The following is a 27,864-nucleotide window of genomic DNA, read 5'->3' as shown; positions in this document are numbered from 1 at the left end:
ATTTTCGTACATTTCATTGTGCATTGATAACTGGCCAGGTGCAGTGACTTCCTACAGTCACCACTCATTGCCTGGCAAAGTGACGGTGCTACACTAAGTTAACCACACGCTGTATAGTTCCAGTTTCATATTTACCATATAGACATGAGAGTGGTGTCGATCTCTTCATCTAACTCTTGGCAGGAAAGTGAAGAAGCTTGTTTCCTAAAATGTCAAACTGTGTCTTGAACACAAACTAACACAGGAGAGTTTTCTTGAAAGTTGGTTTGTTGTTTGTCTCTATAAATGCAGATAAAGATTCACATCTCTCTCTCTCTCTCACACACACACACACACACACACACACACACACTACCGTTCTCTTTTGACCTTCTCTATACAAAACTCTGACCTGCTTTCCCTCTGTGTGTACAGCTGACAGTCAGCTCTTGCTCAGAGTGATTATCTGTCCTTGACTATCTTCTCAATCCCTCTTACTATAAAATGATCCCCTCAATCACCGTAGAATAGACACACACACACACACACACACACACACACACACACACATTTAAGAGACGGTTGCCCCACCTTCCGCCCTACAACACATGCACCTGTCTTAGCCTTGTTTATATTAATCTAATCCCACATAATAGAATTTCAGGAATCAATAATTATTTATTAGAACTTCTCCATCCTGCATTCATCTATGTGTGCGTGCTCATGCTTGTCTATTTTCATGACATTGTCCACCCTCTGCTGCCTCACGTCATGGTGTCTCTTTGCCTGCTTCATACTGTGAAGGATTGCCACTGGGATATTTGTAGCTTCAGTAGATGCAACATCAGAAAAACCTGCTTATAAGGCCACAGACTGAGCCACTATGTTTTCACAGACCCCGGTGAGGCACGCGCTATCAATTGCTGTCCACACTGAGCCCGGCCTAATTCATAAGCTGATGACAGGACAGTGGATCAACATTGTCACTGTCATCTGGGAATTTTATGAGTCATAGGCCAGGGAATGAATAGTTTGGAGTTCATAGGTATGAGCTTTGTGGTGAAGTGGTATGTTTGCTACTCTGATGTAGTTGAGGATTAAGGGCATGATTTTCATGATGAGGTCAAGGTAAAAGGATTTGTTCAATGTCATATCAGTGTAATAGCTGGGCATCCACTTAACTGAATGATATTCGTAGCCTATGCTGGGGAATGATACGTGTAATTAGCTTCTGATTCCCTTTGAATCGCAGTCTCTTCAACTCTGGCATTCAGCTGCATTAAAGCTGCTCTAATCAATATTTTCATGTTAGCAATGGAAATGCATATGTGTCGCTTGTAAAGAACTATAAACCAGCTCTGCAGTTCCCCTCATTTCTGTGGAGCATCTTAGCCTCTTTTAGCTTTTTTTTTTGTTTTTTTTGTTCTAAAAAAAAGAGCTTTACTTTACAACTCTCATCAGCTTCATTTAGAGGCAGCAGCTAAAAACCTCTGATAAACCACCCTCTAGCCCAACCACCTCCTGGTGACTCTGCTGCAGTTAATCAATGTTGCACTTCATTCATTTAAAGAAATAAAGTTGCCCCTGACACAGTCCTGCCAGAGTTTACTTTCACACCACAACGTAATTGGTACAAGAGTTTAGTAGGATACGAATGTAATTTCTTGGAGACAGGGCGATAGTCTGTATCTGCTTGTCTCAGTGTTTAAATACAATTAAGTCATATTTCTGTTCATTTTTTACAGATACATCATGGAAAAGTATACATCTCTATTGCCCTGTACTTTGGTGTTTGGAATATTTGGTATTTTTGGGAGATTTTGAGTGAAGTTTAACTGTTTAGCTGTGATGGACCCACAGATTGCACAGTTTTCTAGTGATGATCTAGTTTTTTAGTTTGCAGTTAAGTAAAAATTGAATTCAGTGATACAGGTTTTCATTCTTTCCTCACATCTGATGCAGTATCTTCACTGAGACTGCCATGTGGTGACTTTTTACATTTTAGCCAATATCAATGATAATGAATTCTTCAGATATGAGTAAAAAACAGGTAACAAAAACATTAAGAATTTGTTGCGTAGGACTAAAATATTTGTGCTAACTTTAATTTGCTCCAAATTATGTATCAGTAAGAATGATGGCATACCCTCTCATGCCCCCTGAGAACAAGGTCTAAATTAGATTAAGGCTAAAATAGGACTTGATGTGGTATAAGGGGGAAAAAAAAACGTGTAGTGTGCATCCACCCTTGGTTGGGAGGGTTTATGCACCTGCCCGACTTCATTTACAGGTGTCGACTGATTCTCTCACTGGACGGTCACAGGGACTGACCAAGTGACCTTAACCTTCCGCACCCCACTGCTACACACACACACACACACACACAAACACACATCCACGCACACCCAAAAACACACACACGCACATGCACCTATCCCCAGGAGATGGTAAGGCTAGTTCAGACTGGGACACAAAGACGAGCATTATTCTTCTACATCCTTTAAACCAAACTGCTTGGGGGGGGGGGGAATTTCATAATTTTTCATAGTATTTCATCATAATATTTTACACAAATTTCTTTTCAATTATAGGCCTATTAAAAAATAATAGTTCACATTTTAAATTTGCATATCAGAGGCACATGCATAACTGTAATGCATCACTTAATATGCTGCGTTAAGTTTGGATTCAGAATTCTGCCTCGGTGAAGGTGAAAGGGTTTAAAACAATGGATCAGTCTCTGTTATGTGTCACTGGCTTGGTCCTGAGTTAGCCCAGGACAAACGAAGCAGGAGCCCGCACTGTGTTTGCATTGCTTTCACCAGCACAGTGACTGATGGAAGACCAGAAGCCACAGTGAGAAGAAGCACTGGGCTCATGCATACTGTTCCCCCTAAACATCAACACAGTAGTTAGACAAATGAGGCTTCGGCCGTGCTTTACACAGCTCTGCTCTGATCTCCAGAGGCCTCCAGAGGGATAAAATCTCTACATTTGAGAGTATTTATCACCAAAACTTCTAAATCCGCAGGCTGAGGCTGTAGTGACAAATGGAACCATGATTGATGATGGAAAAGGTATTATTATTTGCTCTATGTGATGAAATGCTGAAAAGGGAAACAAGTCCTGAATTCTCCCCTTTGTAATTTTTAAAAGGTGTTTTACCGGCTAAATTTCTCTTGATCTTTCCTCTATATTGTAACAACACAAACAAGACCACATTTGGACTTAACAGGAAAAGGTCAAGTCCCATAGTTCACCATAACTTACTGATATCTATGCCTCTGTCATGACAATGCGCCACAAGCTTTTATGGAACTAACTCCCTCTAGAGGTAATAAGATGAGATGCTGCTGGTTCAGCTGATGTCATCTTCAATATTTTCTCTCTCCATACCCAACAGTGACCTGCATTAAAGAAATTCACTTTACAAAACGCAGATGACTGGATGGGAATAGAGGTGATCAGATTCTCTGCTACCTCCCCACTCATCTACCCTATAAACTACATTTTACATCTGTAAACATCTGTAAAGCTGCAGGTGCATTTTTGCAGATCAATCTCAGATTCCATAATTGAGAATAAATATGCAGACTTTCTGTAGGCTAACATTCTTCAAACTGACTAATCCTTTACCTACAGAATTATTTTGGTATGTCCAGATATATCCTGAAATATCCACAGTACAGCAGAGTCACTGTAAAATCGAAAGCAATGATTTGGATTTGTGTGAGTTATTTTCTGTATGGATAAAATATCGTGTCAGTCAGAATAAGGGCTGACTTTGCAAACAGTCACTTCTCTCTCTCAAACCTTTGGGGAGAAGGAGTCAGAAGAGAAATGATCTAATGGGACAAAATGACATCGTGACTGACATCTGCTGTCAGCACTGATGTAATCTGGCCACTGGAATGTGTTGAACTAAATCACTGGTTATTGGTTTTCTGTTAGCTTGATAAAATAATTTTCAAATTAATGACACTTTGCAGCTCGTACCCTGAAAAATAATCTTCATCAGTCCACCAGTGAAAGGTCGACTGGTCACAGGTGAATTTGTTCGGGTCAGTCACATCAATAGCTGCTACATTCAGATCCGGTTTAGCAGCACATGGAAACAACAGTACACACTTCTAAACCCTCGTTGAAATAACTTCAGTATGTCTCTCTCTCTCTCTCCCTCTCTCTCCCTCTCTCTCTCCCCCCCTCTGACGCGGGACGCTTGCCCTCTAAATAAACTTTGGAGCTCATAGGGGGAGAGAGAGAGACAGAGACACAGCAGAAGGCTGAAGTCATCAGCGGGCCGGCAGGAGGGGAGTGAATGGGTCCCGCACGCAAAGCAGAAAAGCGCTGAAACTGCGGACGTTTACTTTGGTTCAGTTGCCTGCCGCCGACTGCGAGCGAGAGAGGAGGTGTGCGTTTGACAGCCAAAAGAACTATGAAACATTTAACTTAGAACTTGATTTTGTAGTCATCCGTGTCTGCTCTGTGGTGGCTTTTTCTTTTCGTGCTTCAGCTGATGCTGAGATGAAGCTCAGACCCTCAGCGCGCCTGGCGCATTAAGGTATCCACACACCGGGACGCACGGCGCATCTCCACTGAGAAACCAAAGCGGGCTGGGGGGGGGGAGGAAGGTCCATTTGGAGTTCTACAGATGGATATATATCTCAAACTTTTTAGGAGTCATGTCAATCGTAATCAATAATTCTGTTCATTTCTTTTTTGAACAACACTAATGTTGGACTCTGCTCTCTTCCTGCGAGCGTTTTGGTGTGTTTGTTGTTTTGTTTATTTTTTCGAGGGAATGCTCTTTATCACGGCACGGATAGCGGACCCCTGACTTTCTTGGCACATATGAAGAGCCTCTCCAAGATGTTACAGTCTCAGCGGCCCAGGCATCATTGGGCCACCGTACGCTACCATCACCACATATCACCACATAGCTGGGGGTCCTGCTGTGTCTAGGAATTATCCAGCCTCCACCTTCTGCCTCCGTCCGGGGGAAGAAAACGGAATCTTATCCAATAAGTGTTAGTGAACATTGACATTGGCTTTACGAGTCTCATCTCTGGGCTACTATGCAATTACAACTGATCTCCTTTGTTTTGATCATCTTGCACTGCATGGATTACACTGGTTGTCAGCAGCACAGCAGCTCCAGGCACCGGCAGCATAAACGTGAGTAAAGTGAAGTACGGCACGATGCTGCCAGGTGTTCGGACACATTCAGCACCGTCTCTCTGTTCCTTTTATTCCCTTTTATTTTTATACTTAACAGCATTTATTGACGGTTTTACTCAGGCATGCGTCAAGTCATGAAGGTCCGCAGCCCACATTCTGCATCTTCCAACACTCAAAAGTAAATGTCAAAAGTAATGCCAGGTCCATTATTATTACCTGTTTGTAGTAAATCGGCAGAACACTGGATATCAATGTTCCATTCATTATCAGAAATACCAAAATGCATTACAGGTGAAGTTTTATGTCTTTTTCTTTCCTTGGTGTATAATTCGAAACCAGAGCAAATCCAAACTCACTTATTGATTCACCTGTGATTCCCTAGACTGAAAAAAATATATAATAGAGATATTAACATCAACTCCCTTACTCCGTTTTTCTACATGGATATTATTAGGTTTCTAGACTCCCGCTTATTAAGTTGCTTCATTTCTGTTAACAAAATGAGGAGTTATTCTTCAGTTGATTGATTTCGGTCAATTGCGGCGCTCCACACTCCAGCTTCATAACCACAAACTGTGGCGAATGTTTCCTCTGAAGCTCAATTGGTTTCACTGATTGCTGAGCCTGTCAGCTGAAGCCTGCGGCCGCTGCTCTCTGCCTCGGTCTCCTGGTTCCCGTCGCTCTCTAGCGGCCGCAGCGGCGGACTTCAGGAGGAGCCTGGTGCCCGGGCATCAGGCTCGATCAGTGCTCCAATGGATGTTCAGAGCTTCACTTTCCATATTTGGTGATGTAGCTGCCATGCTCAGGTTATTTCCTCACACTGCAACATTTTGTAATTTATGTGAAAAAAAAAAAAAAAAAAACTTTCTTCTGCCGTTAAATCACACAGGCTGGGGTTCACATGTCATTCAGAAACTGAACTCGGAATTTGAATCATAATTTGAAATCATGTCCCATCTTGTTCTTATTACTGTTCACAGTCTGAGCGAGTGTAAATTTGACAGCAGGGTCAATCAAAACACCAGAGATGTTCCATCCTACATCCAGACTTAGACACTAAGTCTAAGTCTGGATGTATTTCATCCCCCATATATCTCCCTGTGCTCCAACATTATGTCTCATCTCTTGAGCAAGGACCAGTTTTTGTTTTTTTTTCCATGACACTATGAAATAAGTATCAATAAAGTATATTTTTCTATTCTTCCTACGCACACTTTATCATTGAGGGTCTCCAGATGTGCACTGTGACTAAGTCTATTAGAGAAGAGCAGGGATAGCTGGAATATTCCACTTGCCAGCGTGGCTGAAAACTGTCTGTGATATACAGTGATAGACCTCCGGAGTGATGTTTTTATCCCTGCCACCTGGGGCTGAAACTCCCCTTTATGTCTCTGTCTCTTTACATCTAATCACAGAGCTCAGATCTGTAGTCTGGACCATGAAGAGGACAGTCATTTTCTCCCTCACGACCACCACAGTGGACATTTTTTTTAAAAATCATAGAGTTGCAGCATCAGGGGTTAATTGTGTTGTGTTTTATGTAGTTTTGAAGGAGTGTGAGGTTACCTTTGCTCTTGGTAGTACTGCTCAGTGTTGTTTAGGTCAGACCTGGATATTCTGGCTGTTCAGCAGGGTGAACCATCGCACAAAGACATTAGTTAGGCTACAGCAAACTGATATATAAATACATCAGACAACAGTCCTGATAATAAAAGTGAGGGGAATGTACTGACTGTATGTAATAAGTTGGCTATTATCACCTAAATGTGTGTTTTTGCAGCACTGATGTATGTACTAATGTATGGACGTTGTAGAGTCTGTTTTATACTCTACGCTGCATCAAGCCACACAGATTCTCTCCTTTAAATGTTTATTTCCCCCTAAACAAGCCTGTCAACACAGTGTGAGAGAGGGAGACCACAAGGGTCCCCTGGAAGTACTCCAGCACTTGGTTTCTAAAATTATATCCCATTGTTCTTTTTGTGAAAGTGTAGGTGTTGGATAAGACAGTGAAATTTTAAAACTGAAAAAGATAAAAACATATTTCCAATAAAGCATAAACACATAGACTGAACCGTGGTGTGATTCAGTTCCGCGGATGAGATGGCAGCACTAAAGTTTATTTAATTGCTGTGGAAGGAAGTTGAAGGTTTCCTCCCGTACAGAGATGAGTAATCTGCATCATAGACTGATTCAGTGCCAATTAATTGACAAGTGCTTATAAGAATCCAAACGTCCTCCAAAGAGGCAGATATCTAACACTTCCTGTGATGTCAGGGAGGATGGAGGGATTAGTTGGTGAAGGGGTAAATGAGTGCAGACTACAGAGGGAAAGAAGGGGGTAAGAGTGAGTTGGGAGTCAATGACCATTCAGTTAACAGGCCAAAATTACCATGCAGAGACAGAACCCGAGCTTCGGGCTTCCTGTCTCTGATGATGCATCCAAAAATCTAGGCCTGGATGCTAACAGTGGCAATTACATACATATTCTGTAAAGCTTAAGAAGACAGGCCATCTTCATGGAAGATGAGGCTGGATGGATTTAGCTATTGACTTAAGGCTAAACAAAGTGGGGACATCAAATCTGTCACATGGTGAAACCCTTAAGACACAGGCATTTAACACTTTTGGCAAAATGTTTTTCTTTATTTCTTTGTTTTGGTTTTGTTGCCCACTTCTATTTTCTCCTTGAACCATCTGTGCTTGTGTGTGTGCCAGCATGTGAATGTGTTTATTCACATGTAACATTGTTGGTATGTTATGCAAGATACCACTGTCCAACTGAGGTTTCGTCGGTGCAAGTGTGAGGGCAAGGCCAAATTCCTGCGTCTCAAGACTTCTGTGAATCAGGGCAGCTTGGCAGGAACACATGTGGGCAAACGGACAGCAGTTGCAAAGATTGTCGAGATATTTTAAACAAAGTATCCATGATCTATGGTAAACTGGCAGCTAAACTCTGAACATAGTGAACAAAAAAGAAGGCCAGCTTAAGCCATTGGCATGAGATGCCATGAGAGGTTGGAAAATCAATTCCTTAGGTGCTTATGGGGGTTACTTTTGATTTGCCAACCATATGTAGCTACTGACGATTTCCATACAACGTCTTTGGGAATGGAGCACTAACGTCGCACGAGAGCACAAGAATGTGAAACATGGTGGCTCTACTATTGCCTTTATATTGACTCTGTGCCACAGCCATCACACTGGGTAAATAAGTCGTCCTTAAGTGGATCATTCCTTGGTCAACGTCAATAGCCATAACCAATAACCAAAACCTTGGGATTTAACTAAAGCAGTACCTGAGGAGTGAGCTAAACTCATTCCTTCCTAAAGACAGTGAACTGTAACATCAGGACCAGGAGTTGAAAACATCCTCTGGGCTACACAACAGCATGTCATGAGTATCTGGTGATTTTCAGAACATATTTACTGTACGTCTGACCACCCAAACCCTCTTTGTTAATGTTTTTTCCACTAAGTGTAATCAGATGCTAAAAAGGATATGGTATACAAGCTTTTCCAGGAAAGTGACATGCATGCGATTACACTGAATTTATTTCTTCCTCTTTTATGCAGCTGGGTCTTTCAGTCCTGAGTTTTATAACCATTGGATTTTTTGATATGTCTGCATTATGTTAATAGCACTCCATACATATATATGTTTTCAATCATGAGCCTAAACATAGACTATCATGTTGAAATACACTTGATGTTACTTAGAGAGACATTAAATATGTGTGTGACAAGGCTGTCAACATACAATTTAAATGATTCAACGCTGTAACCCAGGCCTGGTGAAGTCTGGTGAATCATCCCACAACTGAATGAAGAGTGGGGGGATGAAAACCTACTGTAAAATAGATCACCATAATCTAAACACTGTAGTACTTATGTACATAAACAGAGTTGTAAACATGGTATAAATTTCTGTCATTAGCTCTGTGCTATCAGTCTCTATGCTGAGACAGTGGGTGATTAGTCATATGCTGTAATAAAACACTTATATAAAATAATAACCTCATTATTGTGAAACATATGAATGAAAATAAAAAAACTTAAATTTTCATCACATACTAAGATAAACATGCAGTTCTGCATTGTTTACTCATTTGAAAAGCATGGTGGGCGCCTTTGAAGATGTTATATATGCGGAATCAGTCATTTTTTTCAGAGCAATCTTTTTGTTACTGATTTATTTATGGAAACTGCAACATAAAACTACAGAATATTTTACCACCTGGAAGAGGGATAGCTGAAATGCAACATACACTAATATCAATCACTGGTGCACCATGAAACAAATAAGCATTCTTTCAAAATCTGGCAGTTCAACCTGAGCTCAGTGCCATCACTGAGGTGTTGATGTTAGCATTGTATAGCCAAGCATAAAGCATGCAGAGTGTCTGACCTGACAGCTGCACTGACACTACAAAATACTACTTGTAAACTGCTGTTTGCAATGTATAAACCTAGTTTAAACTTTCTGCCTGGTCCTGTTTTCACCATAGCAAAAAAAGAAAAAAAAAAAAAAAGATTAAACCATAAACAAAAAAATATGATATGCCATTGTACTCAGCGCACCACATGGCACACATTCCCTGGAGTTCAGTGGCTGCCAAAGCTTTTAAGTCATGTTTTGAGTACTGTTGTGTGTGGGGCTTATATCATTAAGACTAGGAGAAACTTTATTTTGAAAGTGCATTGCCATTTTTTCAAGTGGCTGCAGGAACATGGGATGTTATTCCCTGTTCCTTGGTTGCGTCAGGCAGCAGTATGACAGTTTTAGAGCCTCCACACCAGAAAACAAGGCTGTTATGAACGAGATGGAAAGCTACAAAAAGATGGATTTAGTTAAACCCAACAAGGTCGTGAATTTTACCACTTGGTGTCTTATTGTGTAGGACCTGAAATGGGTTTCATGGGACTACATTTGGCTTCCTGTCTGCAAAAGAATATGAGGACATTGGATATATATTTCCTTCCTTACAGTTTTTAGTGTTAAATGAGTTACTGTTTTAGAGAAAGGCTGCCAGAAGGTTACTGAGTCCATCTCTGGCACCAACAGAAAGATGGATTCCTGCTATGAGCGTTTAGTAAGAGGGAGGCTGTATTTCTAGCATGGTACATACAAGCACTTCTAAAGTTGTTGGCATCAAACTGGGGCATTGTGGCTTGTGTTGTGATCGCTCCAATATTATGCATTATCTAGACATTGAGACCCTTTCTACTTCCATAGTTTAAACTGCCCCAAAAAGTAAGTTCTGTCTTAGTATTTTGGTTTTCATATTAATACCACATGTGAAAATTCATACGTGCACATCTGCCTGCTCTTGTCAACAGAGATCTCTGGTGTGAGCTCAGGGTGCCAGCAGGGTGGCTGTCTGACCTGCTCTGACTACAATGGCTGCCTGTCCTGCAAGCCGCGCTTCTTCATGCATTTGGAGAGGATTGGGATGAAGCAGATCGGGGTGTGCATGACTTCCTGTCCTCCGGGGTTTTACGGCACACGCTCCCCAGAAAGAAACACCTGCACAAGTAAGCCCAATCATGTTCCTGTCTGAAATGAACAGCAGTCTGTAAGGGTGGTATTAGTAGCCAGACTTCTGTGTAATTAACTGTCCTGTGAATGGATGGGCATAAGCTTCAGTATAATCCTCTCTCATGACAAACACATACGGAAAAGGATCTCAAACCTGTCTTGAGCTAAATGTGGCCTCTTAACAGTGTGTTTCACTTACACATGACAAGTATAAGCACAGCCTCAAGACAGTGTCAAATTATATGTCCCCTCTCCATATACACGTCTTGACAAGCAATTGTTCAAGACCTGCTTGTGAAATATGGCATTATGTTCACATATCTATTTCCTCAAATAACTGAAAAACCTGAAAGTAGTTATCCTGTTAAGCATGTTTCTCTTTGGTCACATTAAATCAAATCAAGTGTTGCTTTACTAATAATCATATATCACCAGCCACCTGCAAGACATCGGTCTGCCTGCAGCTGCCTATATTCCCAGTCAGACATGCACACATGAGCACACGCACTGACACACTGTATATTTAACACGCACGACACACACGATAACTTGTACGGTTTAAATAAACCCTGGCGTTGGGTCTGTGTTTCTGTGTCAGAGTGCAGGTTGGAGTGCGACTCCTGCTTCAACAAGAACTTCTGCACGCGCTGCCGAGCAGGATTCTACCTTCACCTGGGCAAGTGCCAGGAGAACTGCCCCGAGGGGCTGGTCCCCAGTGACACACAGAGGGAGTGTGTTCCCAGTGAGTTCCCAGTGACACAGGGTTTACGTTATAACTCTGGTTACCTCATCTGTATCCCCACATTATCCCTGATTAACCAAACCATAATTAACCAGATAATTCTCACTTTGGAATGAAGCATAACTGGCCCATAAAACATGTTTTCATGTTAAATTTGGCCACCATAGACACAGACACATAACTTTTGTTTTTTGCAGGGTGCCCTGCAGAGTGTGAGTCATGTGTGAACAGTGAGACATGTACACAGTGCCGGCCAGGCCTGTACCAGCTCAGTGGGAGGTGCCACCATGTGTGTCCAGAGGACTACGAGCCTAATGACAAGCTCATGGAGTGCACACCACAAGGTCAGTCCAACATGTGTTTGGGGATGTGTCTGAAAAAAATAACTGCCAAAGATGGCTGTCCTGATGGTAGGACCATGCCAAGTTTTTGGCCCTTGATGTGGCTACAGATGGCAAATGAGCTTCAGTAAAAGAGAGCATTAACATTGACTGATTAAACTGATGTTTCTCAGCCTCACTTCTCTTTCTTTCTTTTTCCCTGGTCAGTGCACTGCGAAGTGGGTGAGTGGAGTGAGTGGAGCCCCTGTTCACGATCTGGTAGAACCTGTGGTTTCAAGCGGGGCCAGGAGACCCGCACAAGGCAGGTCCTCCAGTACCCATCTCCCTTCGGTAAACCCTGCCCTGAGATCTCAGAGATCAAAGAGTGCCTGGTCAAGAGGAGGAAATGTCCAGGTAAAGAAAACATTAGCATTACAGAGTTACAGCTGTTTGTCAGATCCTGACTCAAGATGCTTTTGATCCAACATATCCACCAAAAATGTAAAAAAAAACACCCAGAATTTAAAAAAAATGAGACATATTAGAGACTGTGTTATTTGTTGCTGCTCCCATCATACTCACTGCCAACACTGTATTTATGACACATGGCACATCTACGCTCTATGAATTCCAGACCTTGCTGCTTCAGCTTGTACAATCAGAGCTAGCTTTTCTTCCGCTCAGGACTACGACTGTTTACTCAGAGGATTGTCATTGTGGTCAGAGTGAGGACAGTGGGAGGAAGACACATGTGTGATGTTGCAATGGGTATGTTGTGTGTTTTCCCATGAGACCTCTTTAGATTTTTAAACAGTAAAACCACTTTCTCTGCTCCTAGTAAACAGGGAATAGCGTGATTATTTCTAATGAATAGAGTTAAAACTGCTTTCAGACGAGCTTGTCTCTTTATAAAACCCGATGGTGTGGAGCATTTACGATCGCTTTGTGCTATGTGTGTACTGCATGTGTGTGGTTACCGAGGTGGTTGGCGGCTACGGCTGGTTGTTTTTTAGCCTGGGTTCTGTAGTGTTAAATGACAGATCGCAGACAGGGTAGGAGGCTGAGATCCAGCCCCCTAGGGCCTCACACTTACAGAACAAACACTCTGTGTGTGTGTGTGTGTGTGTGTGTGTATGTGTGTGTGTGTGTGTGTATGTGTGTGTGTGTGTGTGTGTCTGTGTGTGTGATGCAGCAGAAACAGCCAGCTCAACATCAACATCCTCCCCCTGGGAGGCACGAGGCGACCAAGGGATCAGTATTGGTTTATCCCCACAGCTGCCAATACACACACTTATACACACAGACACAGACACACACACACACACACACACACACAAAACGACACATGCACACACAAATCCAGATACAGATACACCCTCTCTATTTCAGACAAGTCAGACAAATGCACAATTTCACACTTGTACACTCACTTGGGCACACCAAACCAAACACACACACACACTTTGTCTAACTAAAATAACTACACAACCATTGGTACTGGTGGTAATTTGTGAAGAGAGTCACATGGGTTGACAAGATTTGTAAGGTAGACTGTGAAATTTGCCCTCTGGCACCCTGGCTATCCCCTTCTCTCTCACTTTCTGTATCTCTCTACTGATCCATTCCCCCAGCCACACACACACACACACACACACACACACACACACACACACACACACACTCACTCCCTACTACACCAAAGAAAACATAGACCCCCATATAAGCTCCCTGTTGGCGCTCCCAGTCAGTGGGACCGGGGCCGAGACTTTAGTGTGGAGTCGACAGCTCTGTTGATCTAGCCAGAGTCTGGTGAAGGGGGGGGGGTTAAAGAGAGATGGGACGAGAAAGGAAGAAAGAGAGAAAGAGAGAAAGAAAGAAAGCGTACAGTCTTACACACTACAGACCCCGATTATCAGCTTTGCCCCCGCGTGTGATTACCTAGTTGCCCCCACACCAGCAGCATCCGCAGAGAATGAGAGCTAATTATCTGCCTCGGTGCGTCCTCTCCTCGATGTTTACGTTCTGCACACGCTAGGGGGTCAGTGGTCCGACCTCAGAGAGCCCCCTGTAATCCTCCAGCAGCCCTCAGACACTGATACATCCTCCTCCTCCTCTTCCTTTCCTCCTCTTTTGCACTTTCTCCCTTTGGCTTCTTCTCCCCCTCTGTCCTGCCTCTTCTCTTCCTGCCCTTCTCCTTGCTACATCGCTTTACTCCTCCACATGAGTACTACCAAGTCTTGGCTCATCTCCACCTCCGGTTCCTCGTTGTTTGCCCTGTAATTTTCTCCTTTTTTTACTTACACAAGACATATATACACACATGTCAAGACATACATGTATCTTTTTCCAACTTTTCATACTTTTAAAGTCCCCTTTTTGTCTCCATCCTTGAACTTTTTCACACCTATGGAGGGCTACTCTTTGGTCCCTCTATCTCACATGTTTGAAGGATTTTTGTGACCTCTTACTCTCTGTCTTGTCTCTTCATATAACTTAAGACTTTTCAGACTTCAACTATGACCCTGTGTCTCAAAACTGGTAGATGTGTACAAGTGTCAAAACTTCTAAGCATCTCATTTGTTAGCGATACATGTTCCTTCACTCGTTTTTGCATTTTAACAAATCTATTTTGTACAGTAGGCTATGGAATATGGTTATTCTTTTTAACATCAAATGCCTCCACCTGAAAAACATTTGATTCAAGGTTGCACAGATTTGCATTTGTAATTTTTTCTAAAAGTAATAGCTGAACATTTTGGAAATGTTCCTCTGTCATGCCTATACACTCAACATGATGCTGGAGTCTGATGATTAGCCTAGCTTAACACTCAGACTAGGGGCAAGGGGGTTAAGAGTCTGCCTGCCAGCACCTTTAAATCTCACTTATTAACATATCTCATTTGTTTAATCCATATTCAAACATAAAAACGTGAAGTTGTGGATCTACATCACAGTTACATCATAAGACTAGACAAGCGCGAGGCTAGCTTGTTTCCCCTGCCTCCACTCTTTATGCTAAGCTAAGCTAAGGTTCTCCAGGCCCAAGCTACACATTGACTGTGCAGGTACGAGAGTGGTGTTGATCTTCTCATCTTATTCTCAGCAAGAACTTCCCACTTCTTTTAAGACCAGACTGAAGCCTTAAAGCTCTTACAGGCCCCAGTCCTACAGAACCATTAAAAAAAATCACAGCTTCCAGTGGGCCCTTATTAAACCCCTAAACAATGTTTTAAATAATATATATCATGTCAGAAAAGTTGTAAAACTGGAGGAACCATGCTGACACGTTAAACGTTTAGAGTCAGAAAAACTTGGCTCTGTTCCTCTGTTATCAGTGACTAAAGATTGTGAATGTTTACGCTCATGTGCCGCCATCAGTTAATCCTGGCTAATTTGTCCTTCGATCGACCTCTCTATCTCTGTGGCCGGATAGACCATGTGCCCCCTGCAAACCTTAGCCCCCTTTAACTCCCACACACACATACAGACACTTGCACAGACCCATTACACACAGAGAAGCATACAGTTAAGCAAGCCCACACCAACCAGTCAGTGAAGGGGGATTGTTAGGCACACATACAAGCAGAATCCCCCCACCCCCCACAACATCCTGGCGGCCATGCGGCAGGCATTCCACTTGTGGGACAGCCCATAGCCTTTAATCCCAGCCTGGCTCCCGCCAAAAGCTCCCCGGACGACAGAACGCCTGCCACGGAGGATGTGCCACCATAAAACACACAGTGAGCCTCTAACCACATACACGTACACACACCACACATACACACACCTCCCCTTACCCTCAGTGCCCCTTTGCCCTCTCATCTGATCTCTGTCTGTTTCCTACTCGCACTTTGTTCTTTGGTTCATTTTACACTCTCTCTGGATTGCTATTCACCTCTTCTACTGCTCTCTTTGTCTCACCACGAACTCTTTCACTAACATGCTCACTCACTCACACAGCCTGTAGTGACCCATTCAGCAAAGCCCCTCTGTGTGTGCTCAGTACAGTTTACTGAGTCCTGCCCTTTGTGAATGTGCGGTAACAGATTTCTAGAAGTTACATTACAGTCACAGACAGTTCAGCAGGTCTACACTAGTGGCTGTGTTTACAGCATGCAGGCCAGGGTTTAAGGGGAATAACACAGGATGAAAAGGATAACACATTTCTGCACATTCCCGCTCATTAACTAGAGATTACAGGAAATGTTTTTAACTTGTAGTAATGACAAATATTTACCATGCAATCTAAGTGCTGAATGTGACACTAATTGTTTGTAGAACCACAGTCAGTGCTTCGATTGGACCCTGACTTATTATAATTTGACACAAATGTCATTTTCTTGTACTGTACTGGTAATAATGAATATTTTACTGGAGTATCCAGTTTTAGTAAAACTAACAAAATCTGAAGTGGCGCATGTAGTGTATAGTCTACGACTGCAAAGAAATGGATGCACATCATATAATCTTAGTGACAGGTTAAAGAGTGACCTCAGAGATTTACAACTGCTCTCTTACATTATACCATTATTATCGTCTATGTGTTATTTTTTTGTACTTACCTTCATGAGCTATTGTTAGATAGCAAAATAGAAAGAGCTTAAGGGTATGGTTTTGAATAAATGTTTCAGTTGCTCCACAGATATGTCAGTTACATCAACTGAAACTACAACCCCATTTCCAAAAAAGTTGGGACACTGTAAAATATAAATATGATGATTTGCAAATTATGTAAATCAATATTTATTTGGAAATAGAACAAAAACAACAAATCAGATGTTGAAATGCTGAAATTTTATTGTTTTATGAAAAATATATGCTCATTTTGAATATCGTGCCAGCAACACATTTCAAAAAAGTTGGGACAGGGGCAACAAAAGACTGGAAAAGTTGTGTAATGCTAAAAAAAAAAACACCTGGTTGAATATCTCACAACTAATTAGGTTAATTAGCAACAGGTCAGTAGATGATTGGGTATAAAAAGAGGCTCCCAGAGAGACAGAGTCTCTGTGCAGTGAAGATGGGGAGAGGTTCACCACTCTGTGAAAGACTGCCTGGGCAACAGTTTAAGAATAATGTTCCTCAATGTCTAAACAATATCTAAACATGATCCAGAAACGTCACCGACTTCTCTGAGGCGAAATGGAAACTGTTCCGTGATCTGACGAATCAAAATTTCAAACTGTTTTTGTAAATCACGGACGCCGCATCCTTCAGGCTAAAGAGGAGAGGGACCATCCAGCTTGTTATCAGCACACAGTTCAAAAGCCAACATCTGTGATGGTCGTGTGGGGGGTTCATTAGTGCCCATGGCTTGAGTAGCTTGCACATCTGGGAAAGCTCCATTAATGCTGAACAATATATACAGGTGTTATATGTAGCAACATATGCTGCCATCCAGACAACGTCTTTTTCAGAGAAGACCGTGCATGTTTCAGCAAGACAATGCCAAACCACATTCTGCGCGTATTAGAACAGCATGGCTCCGTAGTAGAAGAGTCCGGACGCTAAACTGGCCTGCCTGCAGTCCAGACCTGTCACCCACCGAAAACATTTGGTGCATCATGAAATGAAAAATACAACAAAGACCCTGAACTTTTGAGCAGTCGAACTCCTATATCAGGCAAAAATCCACCAACTGATCTCCTCAATTCCCAAATGTTTACAGAGTGTTGTTAAAAGAAGAGCTAATGCAACACAGTAGTAAACATGCCCCGGTCCCAACTTTTTTGAAACGAGTTGCTGGCATCAAATTCAAATTAAGCATATATTTTTACATAAAAAAATAAAATTTCAGCATTTCAACATTTGGAATGTTGTCTTTGTACTGTTTCCAATTAAAAATGGGTTTACATGATTTGCAGATCATCGCATTCTGTTTTTATTTACATTTTACATAATGTCCCAACTTTTTGGGAAACAGGGTTGTACATTAAAGGATGTAAGTTATACTATCGCTACATAGCCAACGTTAGCATTAAGAGCTGTTTACTTACCAATATAGAGGAAACGTAGTAACTTCAGCGTTAAACTTCCCTCCTTTTACTCATCAAGAGCTGTCTCCAGCGGTGGAAAGCTACGCCAATGTTAACTCTTGTTCCTATCATGTCTTTTCTTCTATTGAAATTAGCATGCTAACCAACTAGCCCCAGCACATCTCGTCATTTTCTGATAGCAACTTGCTGTAGACTTGTCTTGTAAACACAACAATGGCAGAGGTTTGTGTCAAGCAAAAATCACCACCACCTGGTCCTGGCAAGAAACCACATTCGGAGAAAGAGTAATAGTTTAGCTGCTGGTCTGTAAGAACACTAGCTGTTTCCCCCTGCTTCCAGTCATTATGCTAAGCTAAGCTAATTGCCTCCAGGGTTTAGCTTAATATTTGATACTGAGAACAAAGAAGGGTATTTCTTAATATGTCAAACTATTCCTTTAGGGGTTGTTACATTATTTCCCCTCTAGAATGATTGTATCAATAGACAATATCAATTTAATAGCACAAACAACAATTTACCTTGAAAAAGTGTACAAAATATTGTATTTAGTATAACTTTCCAATGACCATTGAATTTCAGTAAAACAGTTGGACTGAGTTTCATCAACATCCCACACTGTACAATCAAATGTATGGCCCTAAAATGCATATTCATGAAATGAAATTCAGTACCTCACAACACTGAAAATGATCCACTGAATTATAGACACATCAATTCCCCCAAAAAAGTCAGAATAAAATCACATGCTATTTTAATATATCTTTTGAAGTGCTTTTGCATCCTTAAATCACTTACTGTGCAAGTCTCAGACAAAACAGGAATAAATGATGGTGTTCCTCACTGTTGTTTAGAGTAGTTCCACTTTTAATTAGGAGCAATGTGGAAGCTTTTCTTGAACTTACACCTTTAAATGAAACTGTTTCACCATAAGTACAAGTTCCCATTCATAAGATAACTAGAAGATTTTCATGTGTTTACCCAAAAGTTAACCACTCATTTACTGCCGGTCTGAAGTCTCGATGACATTATTCAAAACACAGTTTACAAAAAGCCCATCAGAAACTGTTCCAACTAACCAATTCTAGGTTGGTTTGATAAACACTCGCCTAATCATCTCAACACTGGCATGGATTAGGTTTCTCCTCTGGCTCGACAAAAGCTTGGGGGCTACAGTATGACTAATCCACTGAACTTGTAAATAGTTATGGTGTCAGGACAGTGAAAACAATGAGAGCGAAGGGGACTTCCTGTGTTTATAGAGGACAGGGGGCAGACCCCGAGTGAGTCAGTGCACCACATTACTCTATCCATCCATTCATCCATCCATGCGCCTAGTTATCTTCACTGTCTTTGATTTTGATTAATTTTTACTCATTTGCAGTTAAACTATGAGAACGCTGTGTTTGCACTTATGTCCACTTCCTGTCCAGAAAAAGTTTAAACACAGTGGGCAGGTAGAGCTTGGTATCACTAGCCCAAAATGTGGGGGTCAGACATGTTCCCTGGTCCAACCAGAGTCCTGATTAATGAACAGACAGAGAGGGAGAGGATGAGCGTCGGGGGGGGGGGGCAAAAATGAAGCGGACAGGAGAGAGACAGCGAGAGATCTCTTTCTCTCTCTCGTTCCCTGTGTCTGTGCCTACTGCCTACTTCAGCAGTTTCACAATCCCCAGCCGGCCAGCCAAGCAGCTAAGCAGGCTGTGCTGCTCCCTTCCACTCACACATGAACAGCAGCAGTACAACAACAGGAAAGGGCCTCCTCTGCTTTCACTTGCAGGTCCTGTCTCCAACCTCCCTGGGGGTGGATCTTGTTATTATCGTTAATGGCTGTAGCTCGAGTAGAGATAAACCTTCAGCATTCCAAAACTCTTGGTTTTGTTTATGAGATGGTGTTGCAAGAACAGATAAACTGGGGGTTTATTTAAAGGTTTTCTATTTTGGACAAAGGTCTGCTCATCACAAGGAGAGGGGCTGCAACAGCTGAGAGGCTGACAATGTGGCTGTTGTCTGTGATTAAAGACTGGCATCAAGTGGTGAACCCAGAGCATTGCAATAACCGGTGACATTTTAGAGGGGTTTTCACCCTGTAATGTGCTTTGGCATGTACACATGTATTTTGGACATTTACTGCAACTGCATTTTTTGCATTACATACAAGCATTTTTTTTTTCCTTCTTTTTCAAAATACTGTTTTGAAAACATTAATTAACAATATTGAGTGTGAAGAAATACTAAAAATTATGCAAAGTGCAAGTTTATATAACCTCAAGATGAAAATGATGAAAGGAAATAAGATCAAAACAGAAGTGGTCATCACAGTCTTCTCCCCTGTTTTACAAACCTTAATTATTCCTTTTCCAGGAGGAGGTCCCAGAAGGAAGAATGAGCGGAGAGAACGGAGGAATCGCAACAACCGCAAAGACAAGGAGAACCAAGAGGGGCGACGGGAGAGGAAGAGGGATCGGGAGCGAGAGAGGGAGAGAGACCCAGGTGAACGTGAAGACTATGATAACAGGAACAAAACAGAGCACAGGCACCGCAGAGGCCATGACACAGAGCCAGTCTCTCCTGAAGACGGCCTCGTACAGTAATGCTCTGATGCCTCCCTACCTTCCTCCTGTCATCCTCCCATTTTTCCTCCAAAACTCCCCCCTCCCTCACCCACTGTTCGCCCCCCTCGACCCCTCTCAGCAGGGGTGTTGCTGCTACCTGTATGATTTGAAAATACTGTTTGTGCACAAACGGGATGGGGCACATTCAGCCACAAGGCGTGGGCCACTCTGGACTTTGAAAAGTCTTTTTTTCTACCCTGTAGCCTCTACTCCTTCACTTCCACCGCTGAGAGAGAGTCTCTATTGAAAGGTGCAGGAGACACTGCTGAGACTGGGACCGACGAATAAAGTGAGAAGTGTCTGCCAGCATGTGGAGGACTAGCAGACCGACGAACAGAGAGACAGAGACGCTACACTATATGTGCTTGTTGATATGGTTATTTAATGGGGCCCTGGTACAACATTGCGCGTCTTGGTTTTTGAATGTAGATTTTGCAACATTATGTAGAACAGTTGTTTATTATTGTTGTTCTTGTTCTTTAGATCTCTTTATTTTATTTGGTGCAGAATTTGTAAAGAAAAAATAAAAGTGAGTTTGCTCTTGCCATCTTGTGACATCTTCATAATCACTACCAACGACAGATGTAGGGAAACCTGCATGCTGTGAATCAAAGGAGTAAGGTCAAAATCTGAAAACCATTAACATGTGTTCTGTATGTGTTGGACAAAACGCTAGTTTTATCCAGATAAGTGATAAATCTAATCTACCACTGGTTTTTCTTCTTGTGTAAATGGAATCTGTGCTCTCAGTAAAGCTCCTTAGGAACCAAAAGCACCTGTACGTCAAATAAAACTATAATGGGTTTGTAACTGTGTCTGTCATCCATTTTCTCAGTCATAGTGAAACTCAGCACAGTACGCAGCTACTAACTGTTGATTCAAAGGTTGCAACGGCCTCATTTGGGTGCAAAGTGTATCAGCAGGAGGAAGTTAGACACTGTTATACCTTAACACCTGTCATAAATACTGATAATCCAACTCTTAGTATCACTGAAGTCGCAACCAATATATTCTTTGGTCATTTAGAAACATGTACAAAGCTAACAGTAAGTAAAGTAACAGTAAATGACTGATGTTTTTTCCATAAGTATTCTTAGACACTTACAATAGCTTGCTCCTCTGCACATATTGTGAGTCATTAAAAATTAAGCAACTACCATTATGTAGTTATGTAATATCAAACATCACAGCAAGATCAATTTCTCAACTGAATTAAAGTGTATGATTGACTTGCGTTACTTCTTAAATATTAAGTTTTATACATTTGAACAAATAAAACATTTCAGTGCTTTGAAAGTTTATCAGTGAACCAGATTTTACATGAAGTAAGGGATGATCACTTTGATCTGGATTAACCTGTCTAGTTTCATGAAAAGCATCAGTGGTCCTAGACATTTGCTCACCGGTTCAGCTGTACATTGTCAAGCCAAATTATTATTTTGTGTAACACAAAACAAGAAATAAAAAGGATCTTGTTTTAAAGCTAGACTGTTTTATTGGTGGAGTGAGTGTTTTGCTCATCAGTAACATCTACTACATCAACAGGCATGACGACAGTATTTCCTCCTCATTCTTTCAGCAGAGAAATTCCCACTAATACAGACTGTACATGAATATGTAGGAAATTTTGTTTACATTTGACATTTGCAAAATATAGATAAGTCACAGTGCTGTATGTACACAAATCATAGGTACAACATAAAGCCATGTTTGAAATAATAAAAATGAATAAGGACCGAGGTCAAAAGCAGGATTTCTGAAATCAAGATGATCCTACTGCTAAAACAAAAACAAAAGAGAGGAAACACTGTGACAGTTGTTGAGATTTACCCAGATGCCTTTTAAGTTAAGACAGAACAAATTATCAATCACAGCTGGTTTTTTTTTCGACTAACTTAACGCCCCTCCCTTCACTTCATCTTAGCCACAAAATCCTCGCCCTTCTTGATTGAAGCCTTCAGCTCATCCATGGCATCAGCCACCAGCTTCTCCTCGAAGGCAGACAGCTTGCCCAGCCCAAGGTTCTTCTCAATGCCGTTCTTGCCCAGGAGGAGTGGCGTGGAGAAGTACTTGCACTCCGTCTCCTCAGATCTCACGAAGGCGCATTCCACCACACCCTCCTTTCCATTCATGGCATCCAGAACAGAGAAGGTGAAGCGGGCACCTGCATAGGCCATGGAGAGGGTCGCAGATCCGGCTCCAGCCTTAGCCTTGACCACCTCTGTGCCAGCCTCCTGGATCCTGCCAGTCAGGGTAGACAGCTGATCAGCAGGGAACTCAACTTTGGGTGTGCACTGGGAAATGAGGGGGATGATGGTCTTCCCAGCATGACCTCCGATGACTGGTACATTGACGCGAGCTGGGTCAAGGCCTTTGAGCTCTGCCACAAAGGTGTTTGCTCTGACAATGTCCAGGGTTGTGACACCAAACACTTTGTTCGGGTTGTAGACTCCATGCTTCTTCATGACCTCTGATGTAATAGGGATGGTGGAGTTGACTGGGTTGGCGATAATGCAGATCATAGCCTCGGGGCAGTTGCGGGCGCAGGCATCGGCCAAGGTGGCTACAATCGTGGCGTTGGTGTTGAAAAGGTCATCACGGGTCATGCCGGGTTTTCTGGGCACACCGGCGGGGATAACCACGACGTCGCAGCCCTTCAGAGCAGCACCGAGCTGGTCGGGGCCCATGTGGCCGGTCACCTGGGCCCTTGTCTCGATGTGGCTGAGGTCTGCGGCCACCCCGGGGGTGTGGGCAATATCATAGAGGGAGAGGTGACTCACCAGGGGGCTGTTCTTGAGTAGTAGAGACAGCGGCTGGCCTATGCCGCCCGACGCTCCCAGCACCGCCACCTTAGCATTGTTCTGAGACGAGGTGGATAAGCTTCTGGCGAGGCTCACGGTGGGTCTCACGGCGCGGAAAAACATTTTGTTCCTGTTACTTGTTGTACGGATTTAAGTGAAAATGGAAATATCTGCAGAGCCCCTCTCCTCTGTGACACCAACGTCCTCTAGCCGTGAGCGAACAGGAAGACCCGTGAACTGTCATGCGTCGAAAATAAAGGTCGTGCGAGTTTACGTCAAATTGCGTCAACGCGTACTGTTACGTCGTCGTCTTTATCTCAGCTTTTTTTTTTTTCCGGAGGAAAAACAAAGCCAGTTAACACTGGAAGTCGGGAAATTAGCATCGGGAATCGGTGCCGTCGCACGAATTGTAACTGTAAACCAGACCAGCACAGCAAAATCTGACGGTAGGGTACGAGCGCATTGTCTGTGTGGGGAGAAAAAGCTTCTCCTCGCTGTTTGTGTCGCCTGCTAAAAATAAGCTAGCGCCGTCAGATGAACTCCGTCTATTTGCTGGAGTCAGAGTGCTGCCCTCAGCTTAGCCAGCGTTAGCTACAACAGGTCTCATTGTTGTGGTCGCTTTGTCAGTCGAGCAATCCCTCTGTGCTGTTTGACCGGTGTTTGTATATGTAACGGGATCAACAGACGTCTTGCTTTTGAGTAGCTGCTGTTTATCTAACGCTGAACAAGTGTGCTCACAGACTGTCACCAGCCAGTGTGATTGTCAGTCGTTAGCTGTTGCTGGTACTTCTGTAACGTTAGCTGTGTCCATCATTAGCCCTGTCATAAGGCCAGCTGGGTTAGCACCAACTTGTAACAGTTAGCAGGCACAGCAGCGTGTAGTCAGTTAACAGAGCAGCCCTTTGTTTCAAACACATAAGAAACCCCTTATATTTCAATAAGTAACTTGTAGCTAATCCGTTGTAACATCAGCCTTGAAGAGCAGATCGTTTCTTAAGATATCCTTTGTAAGTCCCACAGTGGGAACATTTTCACGTAACGTTAATGGTTTGGTTGTCAAATAATGTTTACACAGACATCGTGTATTGTTCTTATATTTAGGTTAGTTGGGAAACAAATGCATTTTCACTGAGTGCTCTCTTCTTTTGGCAGTGGCGAGTTTGAAGGTCCATCAGCTCTCCTAATGATACATCAGCATTAAGGGTACTTTCAGTAAGTATCGAATAGCATATCTGTCAGCAATGTTTGAAGTCTCAAGTGACATATTGATCATATAATTCGGCATTTGTTGAACTTTGCACTGACTATTTAGTGACTTGGAGTGTTATTTGTTATCATGACACCAGCAGTAAATGAAAATGTACTTTTCATTACAGATGATGTATCTCACTAGAATTTTTCATCACTTGAACATAACAGCAACAACCACAATAATAATACTCTGGAATACAATGTTTGTTGTTGTTGTTGTTGTTGTTTTTGTTTTTCCCCCCCCAAAATAAAAAATGCTTTTGAAAGACAATATAAAAATTATGACCTGCCTACTATAACCTTTATTTACAATTGTCCACTTTCCTCAGTACTTCCTAAGGATGGCTAGTTGTGGGGAGGTAGACCACTCTGTTAGCTCGCTTCCATCCAGCAAGAAAGGCAGCAACAGTGGTGGTGGAAGTGGGAGCAGTGCAGAATCATCATGTTCCGGCTCCAGCAACTCATCCCCAGCCCTGTCTGTACCAGAGTGTGCCATCTGTCTGCAGAGCTGCGTCCACCCAGTCCAACTGCCATGCCATCACGTCTTCTGTTTCCTGTGTGTTAAGGGAGCATCCTGGCAGAGCAAACGCTGTGCTCTCTGCAGACAGGAAGTACCAGATGACTTCCTAGAAAGGCCTACACTTCTCTCTCCAGAGGAGCTGAAAGCATCAGCAGGAGGTCGGGGTGGTGCAGCAAGTGATCACGCCTGGTATTATGAGGGCCGTAATGGTTGGTGGCAGTATGATGAGCGAACCAGCCGTGAGCTGGAGGACGCTTTCTCCAAGGGCAAGAAAACAGCTGAAATGCTAATTGCTGGCTTTTTGTATGTAGCGGACCTGGAGAACATGGTGCAGTATAGGCGCAATGAGCACGGTCGTAGACGCAAGATGAAGAGGGACGTTTTGGATATTCCCAAGAAGGGAGTGGCAGGACTGCGTTTGGACACTGAGGGTGTTACTGGAGCTATTGGGGCAGCAGGTCGAGAGAACTCTGCTGATGGGGCTGATACCACTGTGGCAGGTGTACAACAGCAGGTTACAGGTATCTCTTCTACTGTTACAGCCCCTCCACCCACAACCAGACCTCCCACCTCCCTTGGTGGTCAGCCTGGCACCAGCACTAGCCCTTCTCTGGAGGATGCCCTCTCCCAGCTGCAAATCAGTCCCAGGCCCGCGCCGTCTCATGAGCGGTCTGAGGCTGGGGAAGGAGAGGAAGAAGATGAGGAGGAAGAGGCTTCACCCTCCAGATCCTCTGATCCTCACACCTCTGTGGACGAGTCAGGCTCTGGAGACTGGAGCGATGATGAGGAAGAGGATGATGAAGAAGAGGAGGGGGGAGACGGAGAGCAGGTGGAGCCTTGGGAGGATAGGCCACGGAGGCAAAGACTGAATCCAGAGGACAGAGCCCCTCCTGGTGCAGAGGCAGCCTCTCCCCCTTCCTCATCCAGTAGCAGTGGAAGGTCCAGAATGCCTGATGGCCAGTGTACAGTGACTGAAGTGTGAAGTCATTACTAAAACCGACATCACCACATGGCTAAGTTCCATTCCATTAATTTATTCCTGACTTTATGTTTTCCTTCACCCGGTCACAGATCAAATGTGGGTGGATTGCTTGGTACAGGAGAATTCATACACTCAATAACAAACAGGACCATGTTTTTAGATAAACAACTCAGTTTTAGCAGTCAAATTTTATGCCTTGTTTTGGCTTACAAAGATCTGGATGTATCTGAGTGATTTGTCTCATCCTGTGTACCCACAGCCAGTAGAAATAATCGTGGATTTCATGTTCAAGCACTGAGCGTTCTAGTACTGAGACAAGAGGTACAGCTTGGTAAACAGATAAATACAGCATGTTGTTTTGATACATGAAATCTTCGTTTCATAATTCTCCATCTAGCACATCAGGGAGGTAGGTGTAACAGACTAACTGTGGTGTTCAGTCTGTTAACTCGTAGCCGTTTGGTTGTAGGCATACCGAGCCTGTACTTTTTAAATCCCAGAAAAGTGGAGGTTAAAAGGTTAAAGTGATTCGCCAACCTGCTTTTGCAAAAGCTAGATATTGTTGTGTTTAAATGTATGATCTAATACCCAGAGGGCTTGTGGGCGTCCTATCCAGATTTGTGATGTGCAGTGAAAGAAGGCATAAATGCGGATATTACTCCTGGAAATGGAACTGTCATTTTCATTATTATGAATGGCTGCATTCTAATCATCTACATTTTAACTCTCTCAGCTAACATAGCACACAGAAATGGGCTTGTTGGAGCTCAAGTCACCTGACTACTATTGGAAAGAATTTAATCCTTGATAAAAATGTTCCCAACTCCCACCCTACCTAAATAATGTCCTTACTTCAGATTTAACTGATTATGAAGCTTTTCCTTCGAAGCTCTGAAACTTAACTTTTAACAAAGTGTGTCATTTGAGGGCAGATTGTGGTTTGAAGGTTGTTTATATAGACGGAGAAAGGAAACACAAGTACTCGCTTATGCCCTTTAACTATGGGGGTCATTAAATTTCACACTTCATGTTTTACAACATTGTAATGTAACTCAGCAGCCTACAAGATTATCTGGCTACCTGCTTCAGGTTTGTCTTTGATTTAAGTTCAATTAACCTGCAGCTTTGTGAAAGCCTAAAAACTGTAAAGATCAAGAATCCTGTTTTAAATGAATGTGTATGATAAAAGTACATATCAAATTTATTTTTAACCTTTCCCAGCTGTAAACAATTGGCATTTCAATGTGAAGTATTAATGTTTTCCTTTTAAAGCTGTTTGGACCTCTGGACCTCATTAGTAATCTTATCGTCCCAGACTAAAGTATTTCAATTGGTGTGTTTCTAAAGTTTTGTGATTTGTGCATGTTTGAAGAGAGAGTTATTTAAACACTACTGGTTGGCAGGATGTTGAGAATTGATATTTTGGTTTCAGTTTGAGTAAATGTTTTTAATTTGTGTTTGTTTTTGCGTTACTTATGGTTGTAAATCCTCTTATGTATGATGTCTGAGGCAGTAGGAGAACAAAAACATGCAACTGCTATTGGCCATCCAAGTTATGTTGTTTTTATATTTCCTACATGTTTACATCATCAGCTCAGTTTTAGACTTTCCATTCTGAAGAATAAAGTTTGTGTAACAGTTTTTGCTTGGCAACTTTTTTGTTACATGGTTTGTAATTTAAGAATAAATTGTGTCATTTCATCATCCTAAAAGGATATTTTTGTGCTCTTGTCTCTGAATTATTGTTTGCTTATGTAACTGTGTAATAGGTTACATGTCAGTTTGGTTTTACTTTAAAATCTATCTGTCTTGAGGGTTACATAAGCAGGACTGTCAATGGGTCTATTGTAAGTAATCGTTCATGTTTTTCTCTACGCCACCAAGTGTAGTGATTTTTTTTTTTTTTTTTTTTTCAGGGGAAAAAACTCATTCTTTCTACTAGCT

At 42.5% G+C, this 27,864-nt stretch overlaps 3 protein-coding genes across 3 annotated transcripts; 2 read left to right on the top strand and 1 right to left on the bottom strand.

The window, feature by feature from the left end:
• The first annotated feature begins 4,236 nt into the window (after positions 1 to 4,236).
• Positions 4,237 to 21,854, top strand: rspo3 (R-spondin 3). Its single transcript, XM_071468230.1, has 6 exons — positions 4,237 to 5,154; positions 10,498 to 10,692; positions 11,295 to 11,438; positions 11,636 to 11,782; positions 11,987 to 12,172; positions 20,116 to 21,854. The coding sequence occupies exons 1-6, from the start codon at positions 5,055 to 5,057 to the stop codon at positions 20,343 to 20,345; spliced, it is 1,002 nt and encodes a 333-aa protein (XP_071324331.1). The 5' UTR covers positions 4,237 to 5,054; the 3' UTR covers positions 20,346 to 21,854.
• On the bottom strand, positions 21,837 to 23,633 carry mdh2 (malate dehydrogenase 2, NAD (mitochondrial)). The gene has a single exon (XM_071468229.1). It carries the CDS (start codon positions 23,288 to 23,290, stop codon positions 22,277 to 22,279), a length of 1,014 nt encoding a protein of 337 aa, XP_071324330.1. The 5' UTR covers positions 23,291 to 23,633; the 3' UTR covers positions 21,837 to 22,276.
• LOC139612557 (E3 ubiquitin-protein ligase rnf146-like) lies at positions 23,473 to 27,637 on the top strand. The gene is made up of 3 exons (XM_071468225.1): positions 23,473 to 23,613; positions 24,320 to 24,379; positions 24,748 to 27,637. The coding sequence occupies exon 3, from the start codon at positions 24,760 to 24,762 to the stop codon at positions 25,918 to 25,920; it is 1,161 nt and encodes a 386-aa protein (XP_071324326.1). The 5' UTR covers positions 23,473 to 23,613; positions 24,320 to 24,379; positions 24,748 to 24,759; the 3' UTR covers positions 25,921 to 27,637.
• Positions 27,638 to 27,864: the final 227 nt, after the last annotated feature.

This window comes from Trachinotus anak, unplaced genomic scaffold (genome assembly GCF_046630095.1).
Source record: "Trachinotus anak isolate AG129_WGS33_773 ecotype Australia unplaced genomic scaffold, CSIRO_AGI_Tana_v1 ptg000032l, whole genome shotgun sequence".
NCBI classification, from domain to species: Eukaryota; Metazoa; Chordata; class Actinopteri; order Carangiformes; family Carangidae; genus Trachinotus; species Trachinotus anak.
Note: the sequence above shows the minus strand (reverse complement) of the source record. Positions and strands in the feature narration are given on the sequence as shown.

What these genes read in the sequence shown, in the direction of transcription:
- rspo3 (XM_071468230.1), top strand. Translation starts at nt 5,055, where the DNA reads ATGCAATTACAACTGATCTCCTTTGTTTTGATCATCTTGCACTGCATG. An exon ending in AGAAAGAAACACCTGCACAA is followed by an intron (nt 10,693 to 11,294) that starts GTAAGCCCAATC and finishes TTTCTGTGTCAG; the next exon opens with AGTGCAGGTTGGAGTGCGAC. An exon ending in CATGGAGTGCACACCACAAG is followed by an intron (nt 11,783 to 11,986) that starts GTCAGTCCAACA and finishes TTCCCTGGTCAG; the next exon opens with TGCACTGCGAAGTGGGTGAG.
- mdh2 (XM_071468229.1), bottom strand. Translation starts at nt 23,290, where the DNA reads ATGTTTTTCCGCGCCGTGAGACCCACCGTGAGCCTCGCCAGAAGCTTA.
- LOC139612557 (XM_071468225.1), top strand. Translation starts at nt 24,760, where the DNA reads ATGGCTAGTTGTGGGGAGGTAGACCACTCTGTTAGCTCGCTTCCATCC.